Source organism: Rhinolophus ferrumequinum, chromosome 2 (assembly GCF_004115265.2).
Source record: "Rhinolophus ferrumequinum isolate MPI-CBG mRhiFer1 chromosome 2, mRhiFer1_v1.p, whole genome shotgun sequence".
Classification (NCBI taxonomy): domain Eukaryota; kingdom Metazoa; phylum Chordata; class Mammalia; order Chiroptera; family Rhinolophidae; genus Rhinolophus; species Rhinolophus ferrumequinum.
This window is the reverse complement of record NC_046285.1, coordinates 28,270,634-28,291,978: the sequence shown is the minus strand read 5'-3', so window position 1 is coordinate 28,291,978 and position 21,345 is coordinate 28,270,634. Positions and strand designations below refer to the sequence as shown.

Below are 21,345 nucleotides of genomic sequence, written 5' to 3'. Positions count from 1 at the left end.
AACACGTAACACCCAAGGAAATAATCGCTTTCATGAAACAGCTACTTGATTAAAGGTAGAAACTTATATTTCTATTTGAAAATTAATTGTGAGGTCACTGGTAAGTCAGTCTTCCCTCCAGGAAAACTGAAGCCTAAATAAAACAAATGGGAACATAAGAACCACCAAATACTAGAGGTAAAAGAGAACTTGGAAGACATCCCAAAAAAACCTTGGATTTAAGTAAGGGCCCGGAGGTCCAGAGGGATAAAGCTACTTGCCCAAGGTTACATGGATGTGTGCCTTAAGTGACTGACAGGCAAGAATTACTTTTAAGGTGAAGACCCAGCAAAACCGTTATGTTCTGAAAGTAACAATAAAAAATTGCTATATCATACCCAGCCACAACCAAATGAGTGTCTATTGCTCGAGTGAACTGAAGACCACAAGGGATCTGTTGAGTTTGTATATGCTCAAAGCCAAGGTTAGACGTGCACTATTTACACATACACTATGAATGCGTGCTGTTAAAAGGAATGCTTTGTTTCCAAAACAGTGTCCTCCAGGAGAATATTGTTTTACCCTTTGCCACTGACTTGTGTAATATAAGACAGTCTTAACACTTAAAATGACTTTCATAATGTGCCTATGGCATGTTCTCAAAAGGGTTGCTGTCATTCTAGGTGATCAGATTTTAGACAATTACAGGTAAAGAGATTTGTGTTTCAAAATTTTTTTTTTTGTAGATAAATTTTCACAGCTTCCTAAAAATGGATAATAAACAGAAAATAAGGTGACCTCACTATGTAGAAACACTCAGTAGTTTGTAACCCAGCCAAACCCCCACGCACTGCCAGGTCATCCTAATCCATTGCCCAGTGTGAAGCGTTTCCACTTTGCAAAAGATTATTCACAGCTCTCCCAACACACACAGACTTACCCCAGATAATGACCTAACATCAACCTTCCAATGAGAAAAACTGTCCTCATTTCCCCCCGCTCCATCTGTGGGGCTCTTACCTGTAACCACAATCCCTGTTTTCTTTCCATTCTAGATCACCAGCAACACCTGTGCTCTGCACCCCGCTCCCCTCTTTCTTCACCACATCAATCTCTGTATTCATTTCCATCTGTATACCAACGTGCTCTAGAATCTCCTATCTTTATAAAAGAACGCAAAACAGGAAATCCTCCTTTGATACATAACCATCTCCTGCGACCATCTCATTTCCCAACTGCCCAGCAAAATCCCTTGAGTTGCCTAAACTGGTTTCTCCACTTTCTCACCCTGTGATCGTCTCCCCTGAACCCACTCCAGTTGGGCTTCCCTCCCCACATCATGCCTCCAAGTCTGCTTTTGTCAAGAATGCCAAGGAACTTGACATTGCCAACCCAGCGGTGAATTTGTTCTTACTTTGCGTGACCTCTCACCAGCACTGGACATGGTCGATTCCTCCCTCTGTCTTAAAACACTATGCTTTCTAGGTTTCTGTGATCACCTCCTGACTCTTCCTACCTCCCTGGTGAATTTTCTCCATCTCTTTTACTCCTTTTTCTTTGTACAACCTCTTACGTGTTGAATACTCTGAGGCTCAGTCCTGGGCCTCTTTTTTCTCAGTCTCTCCCTGGGAAATCTCACCCAGTCCATGGTTTAAATGCAATTTATAAGCTGTTCTCATCAAGACTTGAACCTGTTTAGCCAACTGCCTACTTGACTCATCCATTGCAAGTCTAGTAAGCATCTCAAACCTAATATGTTCATACAGAAATCTTGATTCTCCTCTAAACCTGCTCCTATCCTAGTCCCCAACTCAATAAATGGTACCACGATCCTGCCAATCTCTTAAACTGAAAACCAAGGAGAAGGTATCCCATCTCTGCTCACATCTAATACACCAACAAATAACTGATAACACGTCTCTAACACGTCTCAATCTATCCACTGCCCTCCTCGGCCATCACAACCCTTTTCCACGCCACCAGCATCTCCCTGACACCGGCAACCTAACTGGCCTCATTTCCACTCTTGTCCCTCACATTCTGTTGTCCATGCCACAGCCAGAATATGTTTAAAATAGCCAGATCGAATTGCTCTCTTGCTTAAAAAATCTTCTCAAGTTTCTTGTTGTACTTAAAATAAAATCTAAGCTCTGGTCTGAGCTTACAAAGCCTGATCCCAGTTTACACAACCTGCTTCTTGCCCACCTCTTCTGCTTCCGATTGCACCCTCTCCCCGAACCTGTTGCCCTTTTATCTTGCTGACTTGCTTGCTGCTTCTCTCAAACCCAGCATCATATCCTCCTGAGGACTTGCAGTCAACTCTCTCCACCTCAAATGGCTTTCCCTAAGCTTCATATGGCTCACATTATATGGTCACAGTCCAGCTTAGATGTTCCCTCCTCAAAGTGGTCATCCATCCTAAAGTAGCCACTCAATCACTCTCTATCACGTATTTTTTAATTGTATGGCATTTATTATATTTCTTTAATTATTGGGTTCTTCCCCTCGTTAGAATGTAAGCTCCACAGAGAACAATAACATTGTTCTTATTTACTGCTGTATCCCCTGTATCCCCTAGAACTGTGCCTGGCATGTTAAGAGGACTTCACAAATATTTGCTAAGTGAGGCTTACTGTAGCCAATTGAGAGACAAGTTTGTGTAATGTACTTAAAAATATCAAAGCAACTCCTCTTCCTTTTAAAACATAGCCGTACCAAAGTAGCAAACCACATTGTTTTGAAACAATTCCAGTTTAGCAAATGAGAAATATATTTACCTTATTATTACATCATAGGAGTCAATCGTTTCTCCTAATGTCTTATTCTTCAACACTCCTCCATTACCAACCACCACACACTTTTTACATGGCACGCTGTTGGGCAAACAGATAAGTGAGAGATTGAGTCACCTATTAAAAAATTCAGGGATTCCAAGAACCCATTCATAGTTTCAGGGACCCAAAGCCAAATTTTACTTGTTGCACAAGTAGAAAAAAATAACCTGAAAGATACAAGATTCGAGAAATAATATTCCATAGGAAGTGGATCACCATTAGCACTGTTAACTATATCAGCCCATATACACTCCTCATTAGATTCTCATAACGTCCCACTGAGATAAGTTAAGCCTGATAGTCTCCTTTTACAAATGAAGAAAGAGGCTCGGAAAACTGTTAGGTAACATTGCAAAGTCACCCTCCAAAGGGAGAGAACTTTGGATACTATTTGCATCCAGATCTTTGGGCAACAAAAACACCCCTCGACATTGGATTTTGCATGTTTCTCTTACGTTAACCGGTGCGTATACTTTTTACCAGTCTTACCCATTCCCCCAAGAGTCTAGCTCTGGGTTACCGCTGTATCTTACTTGTGTAAGTGCAGAGACGGGCAGTTTAGAATCAGGTGGGGAAAGTGCAGCTTCCCTGTACCTGCTAATGCTCACTTCACTTTCCCAGACACGCACTGGCCCTCGGAGCTTAACCAATACAAGCTGAAAATTCACTGTGTTCCGGGCAAAGAGCTTTAAAGCAGGACATGAGGTAGGACTTCCTGCTGCTGCTGGGATCGGACTAGGCCCACAGATTGTACACCATCAGCCTTCAGCCAGCGCCGCCTGGCCGGGCTGTCTCCAAGTTCTCACTAACACCCGGCCAGGCCCGGAGAATCGACAGAACAGTTCGTGTCCTTCTCTGTAGTAGGATAAAACTACAGAAGGCCATGGAGACTGCCCTTCCAGGGCCCACAGGACATGGAAATAAGAAAGATAAGTGATTCTCTGAGAACTAGGAAATCAGCAGACCAGATGAACTCCAGACTATAAAGCGCTTAGAAATAAATGAGTAGCAAAATTGCACAAACACTGTCGAATATTTAAACATAGAGAATGCAGAAAAGTACACGAACCCTTGAAAGGAGCCAAGCCTTGGCCCTGTCGGGTTAAGGAAAAACAATGTACACATTCCTATATGCATAAGTTTACCTTTTTTACCTAGAATTTGTTTAGCTCATCTATTTATTTGATCAAAGTTTTTAACACCTCAAACTTTTTAAGAACACTTTTTTACATGTGGTAACATGGGACTCTTGGCTCCCAAAATGAAAGAGTCATGTCTAAATCAGTGTCTACTTTGTTACAAAAACAAGGAATATCCAGAGTTTCACAGGTGGCAGGGACTGGGGGAAAGGGCTGGAGTGGGGGCATCGCCCGACAGACACTTAAGGATGTGCCCACAAACTTGTCATCATGGATATGTCACAATGTGTTCTACAGATGTTTCTTTTTAAAATCTGCTTGTGTTCCTCTTCGCTGGGTGGGGGGAAGCTTTGTTCATATTGGGGTGTGGAGGGGGGCTGTAAATGGTGTCCCGAGAAAGCTCTATCCCGCAGGGTGACAGTGGCTCAGCTGTCACTTCCCATTTGAAGAGAGTCCTTGCAACGCACCTTTGGGAAGATTAGCTACTGACCCTTGGCTGTGCATGCCTGTGCCACTGCTGAGTGCCACCTCAGACACACCCAGTGGATCATTTCCACTTACGCCACCAAGCAGCCCTAGACGTGGGTGATCTGCACCCCCTCGGTGGGGTCTTTGTAGATTTCACAGACCACTAGGGATCCAAAGGGCTTTCAGACATCCCCCAATTTCAGAGGACATCCTCTGAGCAAAGCCTGGTGAAAAGCAAGACGTGTTAGAAAAATCTCTATGAAGCTGTAAGTCATCAGTTCCTCAGCTAAGGGTGTAAGAATTCCACAGAAGGGGTTAGCAAGAGGCCTGAGCTCCGGGACCTGCCCTCAGAGCGCCAGTAGGCAGGGAAGTCCCCCTTTTTTACTATAAACTTCTGTAAACCATGTTTCACATATTCCAAAAACAAAACAAAGGAGAAATAGAAACTTAAAGCCTGAAAACAAACAAACAAAAATCTTAGCTATATATCAAGTTGGTACGATAACCAGAGAGAAAAGAACCTCCTTAGGTAACATTTGAACACAATTGGCCTGTATTTAGTTGGATAGGACCAAAAAGAACTGAAAAATCTTATACTTAATTCTGTACTTCTAGTATAGCATTTAATATTACAGCTGTTTTATGTATGTTGTAAGATACAATAAATTTATGAAACATTTTTCAGTGTAAAAGATTCAAACAAATAAAAACTATAATAATAAATTTTAATAGTAAATGTCAATATAAACTCAGAACTTTAAAAAGAATAAAAAATAAAATGTTTGTCTTTAGCTATGAAAGTAACATCTCTGGGTGCAAGTCTGACGGTGATCCTTATTCCAGGGAGGCCACTTTACCTAAGGTGCACCAGTCTGAGGCCAGGTGGCGTGGAGAAGATGGGAGCCCTGGGAAACATTCACAACCCTTTCCTCTCCGGGAATGTTGCCATCAGCCTCACCAGATCCATCCTATGCACGCTCTGTAGCAGGTGGAATTCCCACACACACCGCTGGCTCGACCCTTCCTTCTTTAACTTCAGTGTCAGCTGAATGCACAGTGGAGGCTGAACTTGAAGCTGGCTCCATCACCCCAACAGAATGCTAAGCAAGCCGGGCACTGGGGAGGAAGTGGCTAGGAACGAACGGGATAGAAATAATAGCCAGCCCGGTTCATGTGAGGTAACCTGCATGAGGGTGGAGGATGAATATCTATAATTATGGTAGCTAGATTCACCCTCTCCTTGAATGAAGGCTGGAGGCCACTTCCCTGTCAAGGGAAAGGGCTCAGGTGCCCTCAGGTCTACAGCATCCCTCCCGGTTTGGGATCCCCAACCTGACCCCAGGCTGCCTGACTCCAACACCACCCAACTTGCGAGGGCAAGGCCAGGATCGCAGGCCACCACTGCAGCTGGTAGTCACGTAGCTGCAGCCTGCAGCTGAGGGAAACAACCTTAGGCCATATCCCTTGGCCAATAAGAAACAACACGCAGTTAGCACCATACTCGTAGAAGAAATAACCTAGCCCAGGAAAAGTTCATGAAGTCACGCATGTGCATTAGTTAAAAGAGCCCTCCTGCAGTAAAAATTTCCTCATTATCATAAAAAACACACCTCACGGTGGAGATTTAAAATGCTAACGAGACATGACACGCATAAAGTAACAGGTAGGTACACTGCAGGTGCAGGGAAGGAGCCCCTTCAATATATTTTGGGGAGGAAAAAGGAAAGAGGAAGGGGCGACGCCTAACCCCAAGAGCCCATAAAACCACTGTGCCTGCAAGCCCCGGGGAGCCACGTCCATTCCCTTCCGGAGTGTGCTCCCTTGGTGCATCACGCTTTCATTTTAATAAACCTTTCTCTCTGCAAACCTGTTCATCACGCACTTGATGTCCATCCTGAGAGAGGCAAGGACCCCTGCATTGGTGACACTGCCACACACCAGGATTCTTACCCTGGGGTCTCAACAAAGGACGCCTGACGCACAAACCTAACTTCTGAAGTTGACACGAGTAAGAGGTTATCTCAGCTCAGTCCCAGGCACAGCCAGTCACATAATCACTGCTCAGCAATGAACTGCCGGGATGAACCTTTCAGTGTTCACAGGGGCTCCTCAGTGTTACCTGGATCAGGCTGGATTACAGTTGGTCGTCACGCACTAGGCCATGAGTGGCCAAAAGAGCATAAGATGAGCTACCATCTGCTGTACTGATACGTCCCATCCCTGCTCCTCACTCAGACTCAGGGCCCTTGACCTCCTCTCACAGACCCTACCACGTCTTCCAGCCAAGGGAACAGGGAGACTCAAGGGCTGCAGGCAGGTCTCTTCCACAGGAGCCCCAAGGATTAGCCACAGAGAGAGGGCCGTTCCTTGTATCCAGGCTCTCTAGCCTTCTCCTGCTTGTGGTCCCAGCAGGTTCAAGGCCTTGGGAAAAATAGAAATCTTACAGATGCTGCCTCACTCAAAAGAACTGCAATTCTAAAGATGCTCTGCAGTTCCATAGTCACCATATTTTTAGGAATTTCACTTTCTATTTTCTTCTCTGTCAGCTTTGTGGGAAGCAGATGGAAGGAGCGAAGGGCCTTCCTTTACCTTACGAAAAGTTTGCCAGTGCCTCTGAAAGGAAATCTTGTCAGTGGAATCTCACTTTTCCTCCTGGTGAGGGATATTGCAAAGACCCACACATTTTCCTGAGGATCACACTAGAAACGGTTCGAGGAGTATCCCTAGGACTACTCTTTGGCAATAACGTCTTATCTACAGCTAGTGTTCACAGTACCACCATGACTCTGGGAAATAAGTAATGATACGACCCAGGGTCTGAACCACACCCCTCGTAACTCACTGCTTCCCTCTCTCCCCAGCAGGTACCCACATAATCACAGACGAGTGATTCATCCTCTCCTGGGCGTCATCCTCCTGGTCTAGCTCCTGGCTTTCCCTGCTTCCTTAGGTGTGAAACAATAACTCCAGTGTCCTTCGGGTGACTGTGTAACTTCATATTTAATTAACACAGAGTTCATGCAAAAATAGGTGCAGTGAACTGAGTCCCTAGAGGGCGAGCGTCACATCATTTATATTTCTCATGGTATCCTCCACTCCAAAACTTCCTGATTCCTGGGCTGTGCATTTTAGAAATCAGTTTGGTTGTTCTCTTAAGTATGGTGGTCATTTTCCTGCATTGTATCTGGAGAAGCAAGTGTCTGTTCTTCCTTCCCCCACCCTGGAAACAGGGAGGGAAATGCACATGCGCCAAACTGCTCATCCAGAAAACAAAATCATTCCAGTATGCCTGAACCTGTTAATGGAAAATCTGGAAAGCTGCTGAAACCATAATGGTAAGAGATTACACTTCCCCCAGGTGAAAGGCATGTTTCTCATCACATCAGGCAACCCCAGAAGAGTTACTACCTTATGCAGAGGGAAACATCAACACCACCAATACCGAGAAAGTAAACTTAAATCGCCCATTTCAAACGATCTATGATCTATCTTCTTTTCTGAATTCTTTCTGACATTCATTTTTCCCTTCAGCCACATCATATGCATTAAAATACGTCACTCCATCTCCAGTGTAACAATCTATGGCAGATCACATCAGTCATATTCCCCACACCCATCATCCCTTGTGACTTGCTAGCGGAGCCCTGCTTTCCTAAGTCTAACAATGGTGACCACATTCTTCTGCCAATAGTTGGTCTAGAGGTGGCCACGTGACCCATCCTTCAGCAATAAGACATTAGGGAAGCCTATTAGATGTTCTAGAGAAGACTTTATGCCCAGCAAGAAAATGATTTGAGAACACTTTCTTTTTATCCATCCCTCTCTTTCTATTTGGATGTCCACATGTGCTGACATAAGGTTAGAGCAGCTGCAGTCATCTTGCAACGAATAGTTTCCTATGAGTTCTCTGTGGCAGAGAGAGCCACAGAGAAGCTGCCCTAACATCATTGAGCCGCTAATTCAATCTCATAACTAGAGCTACTCCATACAGATGTGCAGGCTGTTTACAGTCCAACTACAGTGTGTACCATTCAGGTAACCACATGTGTGAACTGGTACTCCCTGGAGTTGTGCAATCCCGTCTGGGTAGCCATACACAGCCCACCCTGCAAGCTGGAACCACAAACCTGCTCACCTACCTATGAGCTATGGGAGATAAAGGTCTACTTGTTTAAATCACTCTTAGTTAGGAAGATTGTTGCTTGCAGCCCGAAGATTCTAAAACACTGTGCAATGGACGGAGGGAGGAGACCTGACTGCTAGTTCTGGCTTCCTCTTTCAGCACCTCTGGGACCTTGGCCTAGGGATCTAATCTCTCAGACCTCAGTTTGTCCTTTTGTGAAGTAAGGGGATCACAGAGGTCCTGAATGTTGTTATTCTGTGCTGCATGGGACCATTTCCTCCAGCGAGTACCACGTTTCTGTAGCTCTACCCAACATCATAGCTGCTATAAATCACTTAGAGCTGCCCCTGCCTCTTCATCATACATGACGCACTCTGTTGATGTAGAATCACAACTTCCCCTCACCCACAAGTTCTCCTCCTGGCTGAAAATGCTGCCGTGAGAAGGAGCCCTGCAAATCAGCAGGATGTCCAGAGTAGTGATGCAGACGTTGATATCCCTAATAGAGCTCAGGCTCTTTTTAATAAATACACTGCTAGCACCTAAACCATTTTCCTCTTTTTAAGTTACCGAAGACTGTGCTCCCACCCTGGCTGGTTGCTCATCTACCCTAGCTCCGCTGATGCCAACATAATGGATTCCGCCTGGGTGAGCAACTAGGCAGTTTTCATAATTCCCCACACCTTCAGCAGGCAACTGACTTTAACACAGGTGCTTCCAATAGGTACGATGTTTGTGTCTAGTTACTCTATAACCAGCTATACAGGACCCAAGCATTCTTCACAGAATCTGGCCTGTGATGTTGACGGTTAGGGAGCTGGTTCATGTTTTCGAAGTGGGAGCTGAGATTTTGTAATTCAGGGTTTCTGCTACACTGGATGTGCTCCCTCTGAGGAAAAAGCAGCAATCCCCAGGACCAGGGTGCCAGCTGGGGCTCAGGACCTACACGATAACCAGGAGCAGTCAAGCCTTGCAACCTGGGCACAGTCTAAGAATTGCTTTTCTGTGATGCAGTTCACTTACAGAATCCTCAGTCGTTGGTGATGGGTGTAAAACATGGCCACCTGGTATGAGCTGTGCTTTGGAGAATAAAGAATGGAACCCGAGTCCTGAGAAATCCACAGCAGCAGCATATAGATGAAATGACAAGAGAACTAGAGTTGTGTCACTCCAAACGGTTTGTTCTCGGCATGGCCTGACAGTGCCCTCCAAACCAAGTACCACAGAAGCCAAAAAGGAAACTAGAGGTCACCTCAACCACCCTCCTCTTTTTTAAAAACTTTCTTTTTTAATTGAAGTATAATTCACGTGCCATAAAATTCACCATTATCAATAATAGAATTGAGTGGATTTTAGCATATTCACAAAACTGTGCAACAAGTCACCACTATCGAATTCAGAACATTTCAACACTCCACAAAGACACCCTATAGTCAGTAACAGGCACTCTCCAATTTCCCCTCAGCCCATTCTCGGGTAACCACTTATCTCCTTTCTATCTCTACAGATTTGTCTATTCTGGCTATCTCATATAAATGGAATCATATACTATGTGGTCTTTTGTGACTGGCTTCTTTCATATAGCATAATGTTTTCAAGGTTTATCCATGTTGTAACGTGCATTAATACTTCGTTTCTTTTTACGACTGAATAATATTGCATTGTTTGGATATACATTGAATTTATCCAGCACTTGTTAGACATTTAGGTTGTTTCCATTTTGGGGACTATTATGAATAATTCTGCTATCTATGAATGTTCATGTATAAGTTTTGTGTGGTCATATGTTTTCAACTTAAACTTTCTATTTTCAAATAATTCTGCGCTCACAGGAAGTTGCAAAATAGTACTGAGAAGTCCTGTGTACCCTTTACCCAGTTTCCCTGGTTACATTGACTTCACTATTAACTATTAAAATTGATATTGGTACAATGCACATATGGTTCCACCCCCTCTTTTACATGACACCAAGGTTCGGAAACTCAAAAACTTGCCCAAGGTCACAGAGCAGTTCGGGCTTTTTTCACAAGTGCTGGACCTCTCTATTTAAATAGCTCATGCTCACCTACCTCCTCAGCCTTTCCTCCACCAAAAAAAGATGACCTGTTTTTCAAGCTATCCTGTTCTAGCAAGTTTGTTATTACTCCTCTACTGCCAACGCCTTGGTCTGACAGCCAGTCTGAGTATTTCCATAAAAGGAAGAACATGAAAAGAAAAAAAACAAAGATACAAAGATGAAAAGAATTCCTCTAATAATTGTTTAAAAAACATTTTTTTTTGAACAAGCTAGAGGCGGTGGTTGTATAACATTGTGAATGTACAAAATGCCACTGAATTGTTCACATTAAAATGGTTCGTTTTACATTACATGAATTTCACCTCAATTAAAAAAGAAAATGGTTTCTCAAAATTTCTTTGAGACTTTTTCTATTTCCCATGCTTGGGATCAGCTGGCTCAAAGGCAGAATCAGAAAGAAGGCCAACTGACACATTTACTATGCATCATCCTCTGGGTGAGAGTTGAGGAAAGAAAGTGTTTTTCTGTAGTATCTGTTCAGAGAAGATTCCATTGAGATCATGTATCTTTAAGAGGAGAAAAAAAAAAAACCTATTTAACATATATGTGTTTTCGATGAACTTACAAAGGTATCCTGGAAATGTTTTAGTTTAACCCTGTGAAAGTACTAAAGATCATCTGGTTAAAAAATGGTTTGAGGTTAAGGATAAAAGTATAAACTACATTAAATAATTCGGCGGGGGGGACTTATAGCCCTGGAAATCCTATAGATTATAACCAAAAGAATTCACAATTCCAGAATTCTCTTCCCCTTACCTCTTTAGATGATGCTATTTAAGACATTCAGTTGTGCAGTCTTTCCTGTCTTTTCTCTGCTTGCTGAAATGTGAAGGAGGGAACTTGAGAACAGTGGAAATCTGTAGGCCTCCTAACTCTGGCTTCTGCATAACCTTTCTGCACCTTAGTTTTCTCTTCTCTAAAATAAGGAGATTGGATTAGGTTATCTCCACCCTTCCTGCCTCTGACCATCTCTATGGCTTCATTAGCTTGCTTTGGGGTCTGACAACACAAGGACAGGTTAGCTTAAGTAATTAAAACTTTTTAAGGGCTGACCCGGTACCTCAGGTGGTTGGAGCTCCGTGCTCCTAACGCCAAAGGCTGCCGGTTTGATTCCCACATGGGCCAGTGGGCTCTCAACCACAAGGTTGCCGGTTCAACTCCCACAAGGGATGATGGGCTGCAACCCCTGCAACTAGCAACGGCAACTGGACCTGGAGCTGAATTGCGCCCTCCACAACTAAGACTGAAAGGACAACAACTTGACTTGGAAAAAGTCCTGGAAGTACACACTGTTCCCCAATAAAGTTCTATTCCCTTTATGGGGATAGATTCAGGAACCTCAATGGGGAACAATTCAGGAGCCTCAATATTTACCCTACTCCACCCTGCTGGGCCATTGCTCAGGAGTGAAACACAGAAAGAATATAAAGGAAAAGCCCAAGATTACACCCTCTGTTAAAAACACATACCAAAAAGATAAATAAATAAAATAAAATAATAAAATGGCTAATGCACATGTTCTAATGTATGGTATCATCTTTTCACAGAGAACAGACAGAACTCCTGTCACAAAATCAGAGGGAAAGGCAATTTTCTACAATGTGAATGTTTTTCTAACAGATATGATTATAAGAATGGAGGCAAATTATTATAACTATTGCCAGGTGACCAAAAACTTTGAAAAAGATCAGATGTGGGTTGTTGGGATTTTGTTTGTTTGTTTGTTTGTTTGTTTGTTTGTTTTGGAAAGGAAGTAGGTAGAGCCAAGAACAAGCATGGAATTGTTACAACTCCAGGGCTTTCACATAGAGTGTTACAGCCAAACACATACATTCCTGTTCCCTTCCCTCTTAATTTCTGACCCAAATTCTTCACGGTATTAACTTTAGAAAAAAGGCTCTCTCTGCCTCAGAGTTACTTTACTAACATTACCTCACAAATGTGGCATAAATAAAGCTCCATAAGAAATGCTGCTTCAAAATGATTTACAACAGCAATAGCTTGCACAGGGTATCAAGTCTCCAAGAGAGAGATCACAGTTGGCTGCTTCAAGCACCGAGCTAGGTTGCTGTCGAGTGACATGGTAACTCACTTCAGGATCTTGACTGTTACCAGGCACAGAAACAGGTGGGGACCAGGAAAATGGTGGAGAATACTGATGAAGACTGCTAGTTGTCCCTCAGTGATCGTGCTTACTTGGTCCATTAAAATAGGACTCCTTTTTTTTCAAAGGTGAGCACACAGCCACATGGAATAAAGGCTACACTTTCCAACCCACTCTACAGCTAAGTGTGGCCTTCTGATTATACTCCTAGCCAACAGTGTCAGGATAGACAGAAAGAATGGCGCCTCCAGGAGGGAGGGGTAGGGAAGGAGGAGGCAAGGGGAGACAAAGGAATGAGGAGATGAGATCATCATCCTTAAGAAAAAGTTCAGCTACCAGACCAGCCAGAACTAGATTTCGGTGGCTGAGAGCAGACCCAGGACTCCATTTTGCCTCTCAAGGTGAACTGTAGCTAATTATACCGGATTATACTATTATTAGCATGGCTATTAGGGAAAATCTCCACCCCTCTGTGCCACTATGATAGTTCTGGTAAAAGCCAAATAAGGACAAAAATCCCTCCTCGCAATGGGAAGGAGTGGTCAGCGTGGACCTGCCTAGGAATCCTACAACAGCAGCCCTAAGTCTTAAATATTTTGCACCTTCATTTTAGAAATAATAAATTCCTGAGCCTCTTTGCTCTTTGGAGCAGTTGCTCTTCACACCTCCCTTCTTGAGATCGCGCTGTCCTTCTCAATTAAATGCACCACTGGCTTGGCTTTTTTGGTGCACCCTTGAACTTTTTCCTGCCACAACACCAAGAACCCGTTTTTTTGGCAACAACCGGATGTAATCAGCGGTTGTTAACAAATGTTTAACAACCAGTTCTCTTTGGGAGGTAGGAGGGTGATGGGGGAAGCTCTGGTCTGTAGTGTTTGCCAATTTCCATGGTGTAAATCATCCCACCAGGAGTAATTTCAAGCTTCCACCCTGATGGCACTAAACACGGAGTTGGGAAGAGCTACAGCTCTCACAAGTTGGTACCACCTGGCTCAAGCACATCACTGAATGTTATATGTGATTTCTAGGAAATGTCTTGAAAGAGGGAGGCAAGGCTTAATGATGGGACGTGCCCTTCCCCCACTCTCCTCCCTGGTGGCAGACTGTAGAAGTGATTGGTCCAACCATCATAGTGGACCATAAGGGGGAAGCTGTGTATGTAGGAATGGCAGAGTCACAATAGAGAAGCCTTGGTCCCTGGTGCTCACAGCTGCTGGGCTGGCCCTGGAATGATCTCACCTGCAGACTTCCTGTACATGACAACTGTGAGAAAAACTTCTACCTTGTAAATGCAACCAATATTTGGAGTGTTGCCATTCACAGTGGAATCTACCCAACTGCAGGCATCATGCATGCCGAATAAGATAACTAAACAAACTAGGATTACATCTCGTAGGCTCATAAAGGATTCAGATTTGAAAGAACAACAACAGAAAGTGTCATTTCTGGAAGGAACAAAGAGGACAGAGGGAGAATAAAACATTGGTGAAGAGAGCAGCCAAAAGAAAAGGAACAGGAAAGAGCAGAGCTCACCTGTCATCCCCTCAGCCCCTCCTCTCTAACCTACGGACCCACAACAAAGAGTGAGCAGACCTATGACAACAAGCCTACCTCCTCTTATGTGGGGCCAGCTTCCACATCCACAGTGGGGACTCGGGGAGGACTCTTGCACTAAGGGCAATCCAAATCCTCTGCCTGAGAAAGGACTGTTTTTCAGACATGTTTCTTCTAGAGCATTTTTCCCAGGCCAAGAGGAAAAATGGGAGAGGTAGAAGGTCGCTCGAGAGACAATCTGAGTTGGCTTAGGGTTAGCAATAAGGCAGGTTAGTATATCTGCCTTTCTTGACTATATTTAAAATGCTTGTTCAGGCATAGGCTGGCCTGTTGTTGTCTTTGTGTTGTACAGTGGGTTCCAGACAAATGTAGAATGACTTACTTAAAATATAGGTAAAATTTATCACATGTGAACCCCTCTCAAAAGTTAATATGCAAAGAGAAGATAACAGTGTCACAAGTATATTCTTATTGTGAATGAAAAAGGACCTAGCAATAAACCCAACATGCTCACGAGGGCCATATGGCAGGCCTGATAAGCTCAGTGGCCAAAAGAACTACACAGGATGGTCTGATCACAAATTGCTAATTGGGCAGGTCATAGCGGGTAGTCACATCCCAGGCCTATAACTTCCTTAGCAAAGGTTAGTCTTTACCTCAAGTAAGATTTGTCCATTTTTCTTATGCATCTAGGATAACATACCTTTGAAATGTCAGAATTATTTTCTTTCCTACCCCTCAAAGGCACAACTGCTGGCACCAGAGCACAAGACCACAGAGCACGGACCATAGAATCCCTAATTATCTTGCTCCCTGAATACCACCTCTATGTGCTGTAAAATGTTAATCATTCACTGTCCTGTACCCACCAACATAAAAGGAGTGTGTGTTCTCCATTTTGCCTTTTATCGCCTCCTAGAGATTTCCCCAATTTGATTTCTCCCGCCTCAATCCACCACCAGTGGATTTCATGCACGTTCCTACATCTCCTCCCTTGATTCTAACATATAAAATAAGCTGCAAAACTGCCATTCTCTGAAGCATTTGAAATCTTGCTCCTGCCATATGTCGTCAGTTTGGTTCAAATAAACTCATAAAAAGTCTCTACGGGTTTGGACGTTTCTTATGTCAACATTATCTACTTTCAAAATACTCTTTGTGAAGTCTCGAGGAAACAGGTTTGCACACGTCAAATAAGCAGTTCAGCACTGCTGACTGAGTAGCTGAGTGCATCACCATGCTCACTGCATGGGGATCCTACAAGGATGTTTTCCATTCGCTCTACACCTGAATAGTCTCTGGCTGCACGTTAACTCTACCTCTATCTCTTAATAACTTCAGACTAAAGGACTCTTGTGTAATCAGCATGATTTTCAATCTCTCCTCACCACCCACACCCGCTTCCCTCCCAATATGGGAGATGCTAAGAACATGACATGGGTTGACGCAGTGGGGGGTGGTGGGGGAGGGAGGGCTCCCTCTCAGTGACAAAGGGAAAAGGGCAGGAACAGCAAGACCAAGTCAGCAAAGAGGAGTCTGGCCCAGGAACGTACAGATAATGAACACTTGTGCCAAGAGGTTCTGAAAGCAACTAAAGCACAGCCTAGTTCTAAAGATAAAAAACAAGCAAAAGCGAAACTTCCAGCCACGTACCCTCAAGAATCCTGACAGTAGCTCACATTTACAGAGCAAAGGATCTTTTCAAATATTTGCAGATACTTGCTACAAATATTTAAGGTATAACCATTGGCACTCTTAAGTCAGACATGCAGGCCCTAGAGAAATCTATCTAGCTTCACCTCCTGGCTCTAGCACAGACCAGCTGTAACAAACTATACATGTTTGCCCAGTCTCTGTTTCGCCATTCAAAAAAAGGGATATCATCGAGTATACTTTGTAGGTTGGTTGTAAAAATTAGAAAGAATTAACATAGAGCACAGATACCAAAGGTCTATACAGAACGATATTCTATAAATGAAAGCTACATAAATTTTAGGTTAGAAAAGAATACATATGGTTGTTGATATGCAATCAAAAATTGAAATTGAGATAAGGTTGATAGCATAGTTTTAAACTAAAACAAGTACAAACTGAAAAGAATCAACATATATTACATAATCCACACTTCATTAATCTGGGCCCCTGACAGAGAGAAGTGAGATGAACTCAAACAAAATCTAGCATTGTTCCCCGCATTCTGTTCTAGAAACTCTAGCTTCATTTTCAAACCTCCGCCCACTAGCCCATTTCCGCACCCACCAAGTAGCACCTCTGTTCTCTTTAGTAAGAAGACAAATTCTGTATTTTTCTTTACAGTGGAGGCCTGACATCTACTGACTACACATATCATCCCACTGGACCACTGGCCAAATTCTGAAGTGTAACGTAAAAGGTTGTGAAATTAGTCTACCTCTATAAAATAAATCTACTCGTGAAGAAGTCAATCTCTGGCAATTCAGTTCCTAGGGGGTTTAACTTGACACCAAAACTTTCTAAAAGCTAAATTACCTTTTGTAGTCAGAAAAATATATATCTAAGTAAGCTGTTTGCTTCCCTCAAATATAAAGGTAACAGGAGGAGAGGTACTTCTGAAATCCAATATTCAAGTGAAACAGAAAGGATCCTCACCAGCAGTTTAGAAGATGTGTGGGAAGTACAGGAAACAGCCCAGGGAGGGAGCCTGTGAGCTGGTTAACTGGGGTGTGAATTAATTCTTTAGTAACAACAACTTGAAAAGATGAATATGGGTCAAAAATAGCCTGACTTTGCATAAGCATTACTCATCATAAGACTCCCTGCAAACTCTTGAGCCAACCACTTACGCAGCTTCTAAATTAATTTTGTAGTTTGTCTATTTCAAATGTCAGAGAAATAACTACTAGATGTTTTAGTTATGCACAAACACTATGGAATTTTCCTGAGTGACTAATTTTACATCAGGGTGCATGTTTTGAACCACGTTAGCTAAAACTGAAAGTTAAACAGAAGCAAGGAAATAAACTCACTTGTCAAACTCATCAAATAGGTCACAGCTCTGCAGTTTTGAAAGAGCGAGTCGAAAATACTCCGCTGGAAAACAAATGGAGTATTGTGAATAAAAGGAATCATGGTTTCTTAGGTACATAGTAAGCCACCTTACCCCCGTCCTTCCCCAAACCCATTTCCAACTAGTATGGCCACATTTGATTTCTTCTGTGGTGAAAATTCATGACACCACTGCAATTAGCCAGCACTACTTAATAGGCACTCTCAAAATGGTAAACGCTCTAAGGACACATTCCAAAAACTCCAGAAAAATAAGAGGCTTAATCTGAAAACAATCATAAAAAAGTGACCCCAAAATTAGCAATATCAGAGTATTCTGAAACTGACATCAGTTTAGAAATCAATTATTCAGAGAGCATAACCTTATTGAATTATCAAATTCTCTGCAATATATTTTTAAAACACACACACAGAGACACACACACAATCAATTAAATAAGCAAAATCTAAGTTCATAAAACTGTAGGCTTGTCACCTCCTGAGCTTTTAGAATCTCTCAAAAATTGAGAACCTAAAGCTGTGTAAGGTCAATCAGTTGTCAAGCAGAGGAAAAAGTGTTCCATCGTTAGTATATGGAATAATTCTCTCTAAGTTCAGCAAAACTAAAATATCCACTGATTAAACTTTTAAAATTGGTCAAGGAGCTAGAACTTGCTGATGAAATAAAATAAAACTCACAGGTGAAGAGGTGAAATGGGAGATTGGAAGGAAGGTAACCTACAGGGTTATCCTGCTAATTCTGAATTGAAATAAGGTAAGGCATGAGAACTCATTAATAATATGGTGGCAAAAGTAAAGTAAAAAGCAATGTCTCAAAAACAACGAAGAATCTACCATTTTTATTCACTGCCTTGAAAGGAGTTATGTATTAAAATCAATTCTCTTCAACCCATCCTAAAAGCATATTCTTTAAGAAAAACTTATAAAGCAGAAAGATTAAAAGGCCTTAAAATTATATAAACATATGGTTCACATCAAACACACTCATGTTTAATAGAGCAGGACAAGAATAACATTACTGACCTGATGTTCTTGTCCCATAGGGCAAATCAAACTTGTCGTTATCATAGAAGGAAGCAACCTTTTTAAAATCAGCTGCACAAAGAAAAGGGTGAAACTGTTGAAATCTGGAAGAAAAGGATAAAAAACATGTGTTTCCCAAATGCCTACAACACTTGCAGGCTTTTAAAGTCACAATTGAGACTAACTGTAGCTTATCATTCATACTGTTATGTTGACTATATGAATGTATAAGTATTTAAAAATTCTTTAAAATCATCTTAAACAGTATTTAAATATTACATAGAATAGAATATGCAATGGAACTATAAACCAGAATGGAAACACTTTCCGGGTAGTGGAACCAAAATTATGTAACAATTTTGGGAAGAGGGGCTGAGAGAAGAAAATTTAAAAACAAACCAACAGCAAGTGATAAAATGTTGGCCGTATACAGGAAAAACCAAAGGAAGAGGGGGAAATAAAAATATTGCTGCTAAGCCACTCCTAAATGAAGTTGCCTATGTATGAAGTTGTCAGCTGTAAAAATAAAAAGTACATTAAAATTAGATGTAGCTAGAACCCCTGGTGTCATTAAATTAAGATTTCCTCAAGAACAAGAACCACGGGCATTTATCTTCCTACTGCCTGCTCTGTCCTGAAGGTACCCCCCCATTCAGGTACTCTCTCAGACGAGAGAGAAAGTTTGATGGGGGTAGGGTGTGCCTCCGGTTCTTCCCCATTTTAGTGCCTGGCACAGAGTAGGCAGGCAACATATGTTTAAATGATTGAATGAATTTCAACTGCAAATTAATTCTTAATGCAACCCTTATGAAATAGAAAAATATAAAAGGTTTTTTCATTAACGAGAAGGATCGGGCAAAGCTCATATTTAAAATATTATTTTTATCTACCAGGAGTGGATGCTACTGAGCAAATTAAGCTAATCCTTAACCCAAACCCCACATAGGGCCCCATCTTTCTGGCCTTATCAGTTTTGCCTTTTCCTTAGTCTAAAAACTGCGGAGTGTCCCTCAGGTTTCAGAGGCTGCATGACAGAATGGAAATAAACAGCAGCAGAGTAAGCGTGCGCTAGCTTCAGTTTTATCCTGGCTTTGCCACTCAGGAGCCAGGGCAAGGAGCCAGGACTTAACCGCGAGCAAGTCACCGGAGCTTAAGATCTTCAGAGCTGAGCTAAAAACTTACACATATTCAGACCAAGGAAACAGGTGAGGGACCAGCCCTTCCTGCTTGAGACGTGTTTCCCAGATATAGTTGTTACAGTGATAGCAGCCTCAGGAATCCAGCCAATTTTGAAAGGTCGTTTGTATATTAGGGTTGATGCCCAAGTTCAGAATCTGCTCTGGGAAGAGGAAGTGTTGGGTCACCTGAATTAAGATTGAGAGAAGACTCAAGATCTTCCCATCTTCCTAGGGAAGGGGAACCATAGATGACTTTGCACTAGGAGGGAAAGACAATAAAGGACTCTGTGCATTGGAGATGGTGAGGGTGATGACGGTGACCAATCACTAATGTCTATTGCCAGTCCAACCTTGTGCTAGACGACTTACATTTTATTCCTAAATGACATAATTGTTGAGCACCATGTCTCACACACAGTAGGGGCTCAATAAGTACCAGCCTTGTCGTATATTACATTGTATTCTATTACCATGTATTATATTACAGTATAATGTATTACATCACATTTCTGCTGCTGTTACACCTACAAAAGCCTGTAAAGATAGGTAAAGTCTGTTAATCAATTTAGACAAAGCAACTGAAGCTATGAGAAGTGAAGTGTGTGTGAGGTCACTAACCCTTATCTGAAACCCACACTGAAGTTCTACTCTAAGGAAAGGTGTCCTCTTTACAGCACTGCAGGTAACACCCCCAAGTTTCCCAAGAGAGCGTCTTCTGATTGTTACTGGCAGAAAAGATAGCTCTGCCCCAAGAGAATACTATTCACATGATAAATGTGAATCTACCTGTCACGTAAATTTCTATACCCGCTGAGCAATGTTGCATAACTACTTTAACCCTTTTGGGTTTTCTCAAAAGGAAATACCTTTTTGCACTAAAGTTGAAGAGTACCCTGATTCTAGAGTAGCATTTTAAGCCTGCAGTCTGCAACTATAGTTGGTTCATGAAACCAATTTTGTGAGTCGTGATCAGCCTATTTTTAGAAAGTAAATAGAACAGAATACAGGTCATATGAAGTACAAAGTGTAAAAATTCTTTATTTTCTTACTATAAACATGTATGCATACTAAGTTACAAAGTTAAATGTATTTCTCACTGTGGGCCATGGTCAAAAAGTATAAAACCACTCTTCCAGTTTTGCAGTGGCCCTAACTGGGCACACACCCCCATGGATAGAGTGCAAGTCGTCATGGCTCACCTATAAACATATGCAGAAATATTTTATGTTGGTTGTTTAAGAAGATCTGTAGCCCCCAAAAGCTAAAGAACCAGTAATCAAAAGGTGTGGTAATATAGTAGAAGAAAATAAGAACGTGTGAATTTTTGATCCTTAATGGATAAAATGATGAAAAACTTGTACATGTTTTACACAATTAAACATGCCCAGACCAGACTGTCATTTATTTTTATTTATCTAGAATCATTTTGACTAGCAAACTATCAAAGTTGAGGTGACAGAGGTAAAAGTGTATATATACGGAAAGAAGAGTCAATTCCCTAACAGTCGGACAATAATAAACAATCATTTATTATAAACAACCATAATAACCAATCATTATACATAGATGACTATGTAGTTCATTAAAATTCAGGAAATTTTTCTAACTGTAAAGTTTACCTTAGAGGCAAGGGAGAAGAAGCCACAAAATAATAGGGATGGAAAATAAAATGGGAACACACGGGGGCGGGGGGAGCCCTGAAAAACAGTTTACTTTTTATGGTCAAACACAAACAGACCTCTCTAATCTCACCTGTTTGAAAAGAACACTAGTCTGATTGAGTTCTTCAATGTCTTTTCCTAAAAATATATACAGAGTTCT

The 21,345-nt window shown here is 42.1% G+C and overlaps 1 protein-coding gene across 6 annotated transcripts in view; it reads right to left on the bottom strand.

Moving 5' to 3' along the window:
• ST3GAL6 (ST3 beta-galactoside alpha-2,3-sialyltransferase 6) overlaps positions 1-21,345 on the bottom strand; it is a 70,394-nt gene that overhangs the window by 8,594 nt on the left and 40,455 nt on the right. For all 6 annotated transcript variants that reach the window (XR_004421182.1, XM_033088942.1, XM_033088926.1 and 3 more), the window contains exons 5-7: positions 18,347-18,450; positions 17,284-17,347; positions 2,757-2,852 (exon numbers count right to left, since the gene is read on the bottom strand). Coding sequence is in view for 5 of the 6 variants with exons in the window: in XM_033088942.1 (XP_032944833.1) it covers positions 2,757-2,852; positions 17,284-17,347; positions 18,347-18,450 (264 nt within the window). In the remaining variant the exon portion in view is untranslated. The remainder of the gene's footprint in view (positions 1-2,756; positions 2,853-17,283; positions 17,348-18,346; positions 18,451-21,345) is intronic.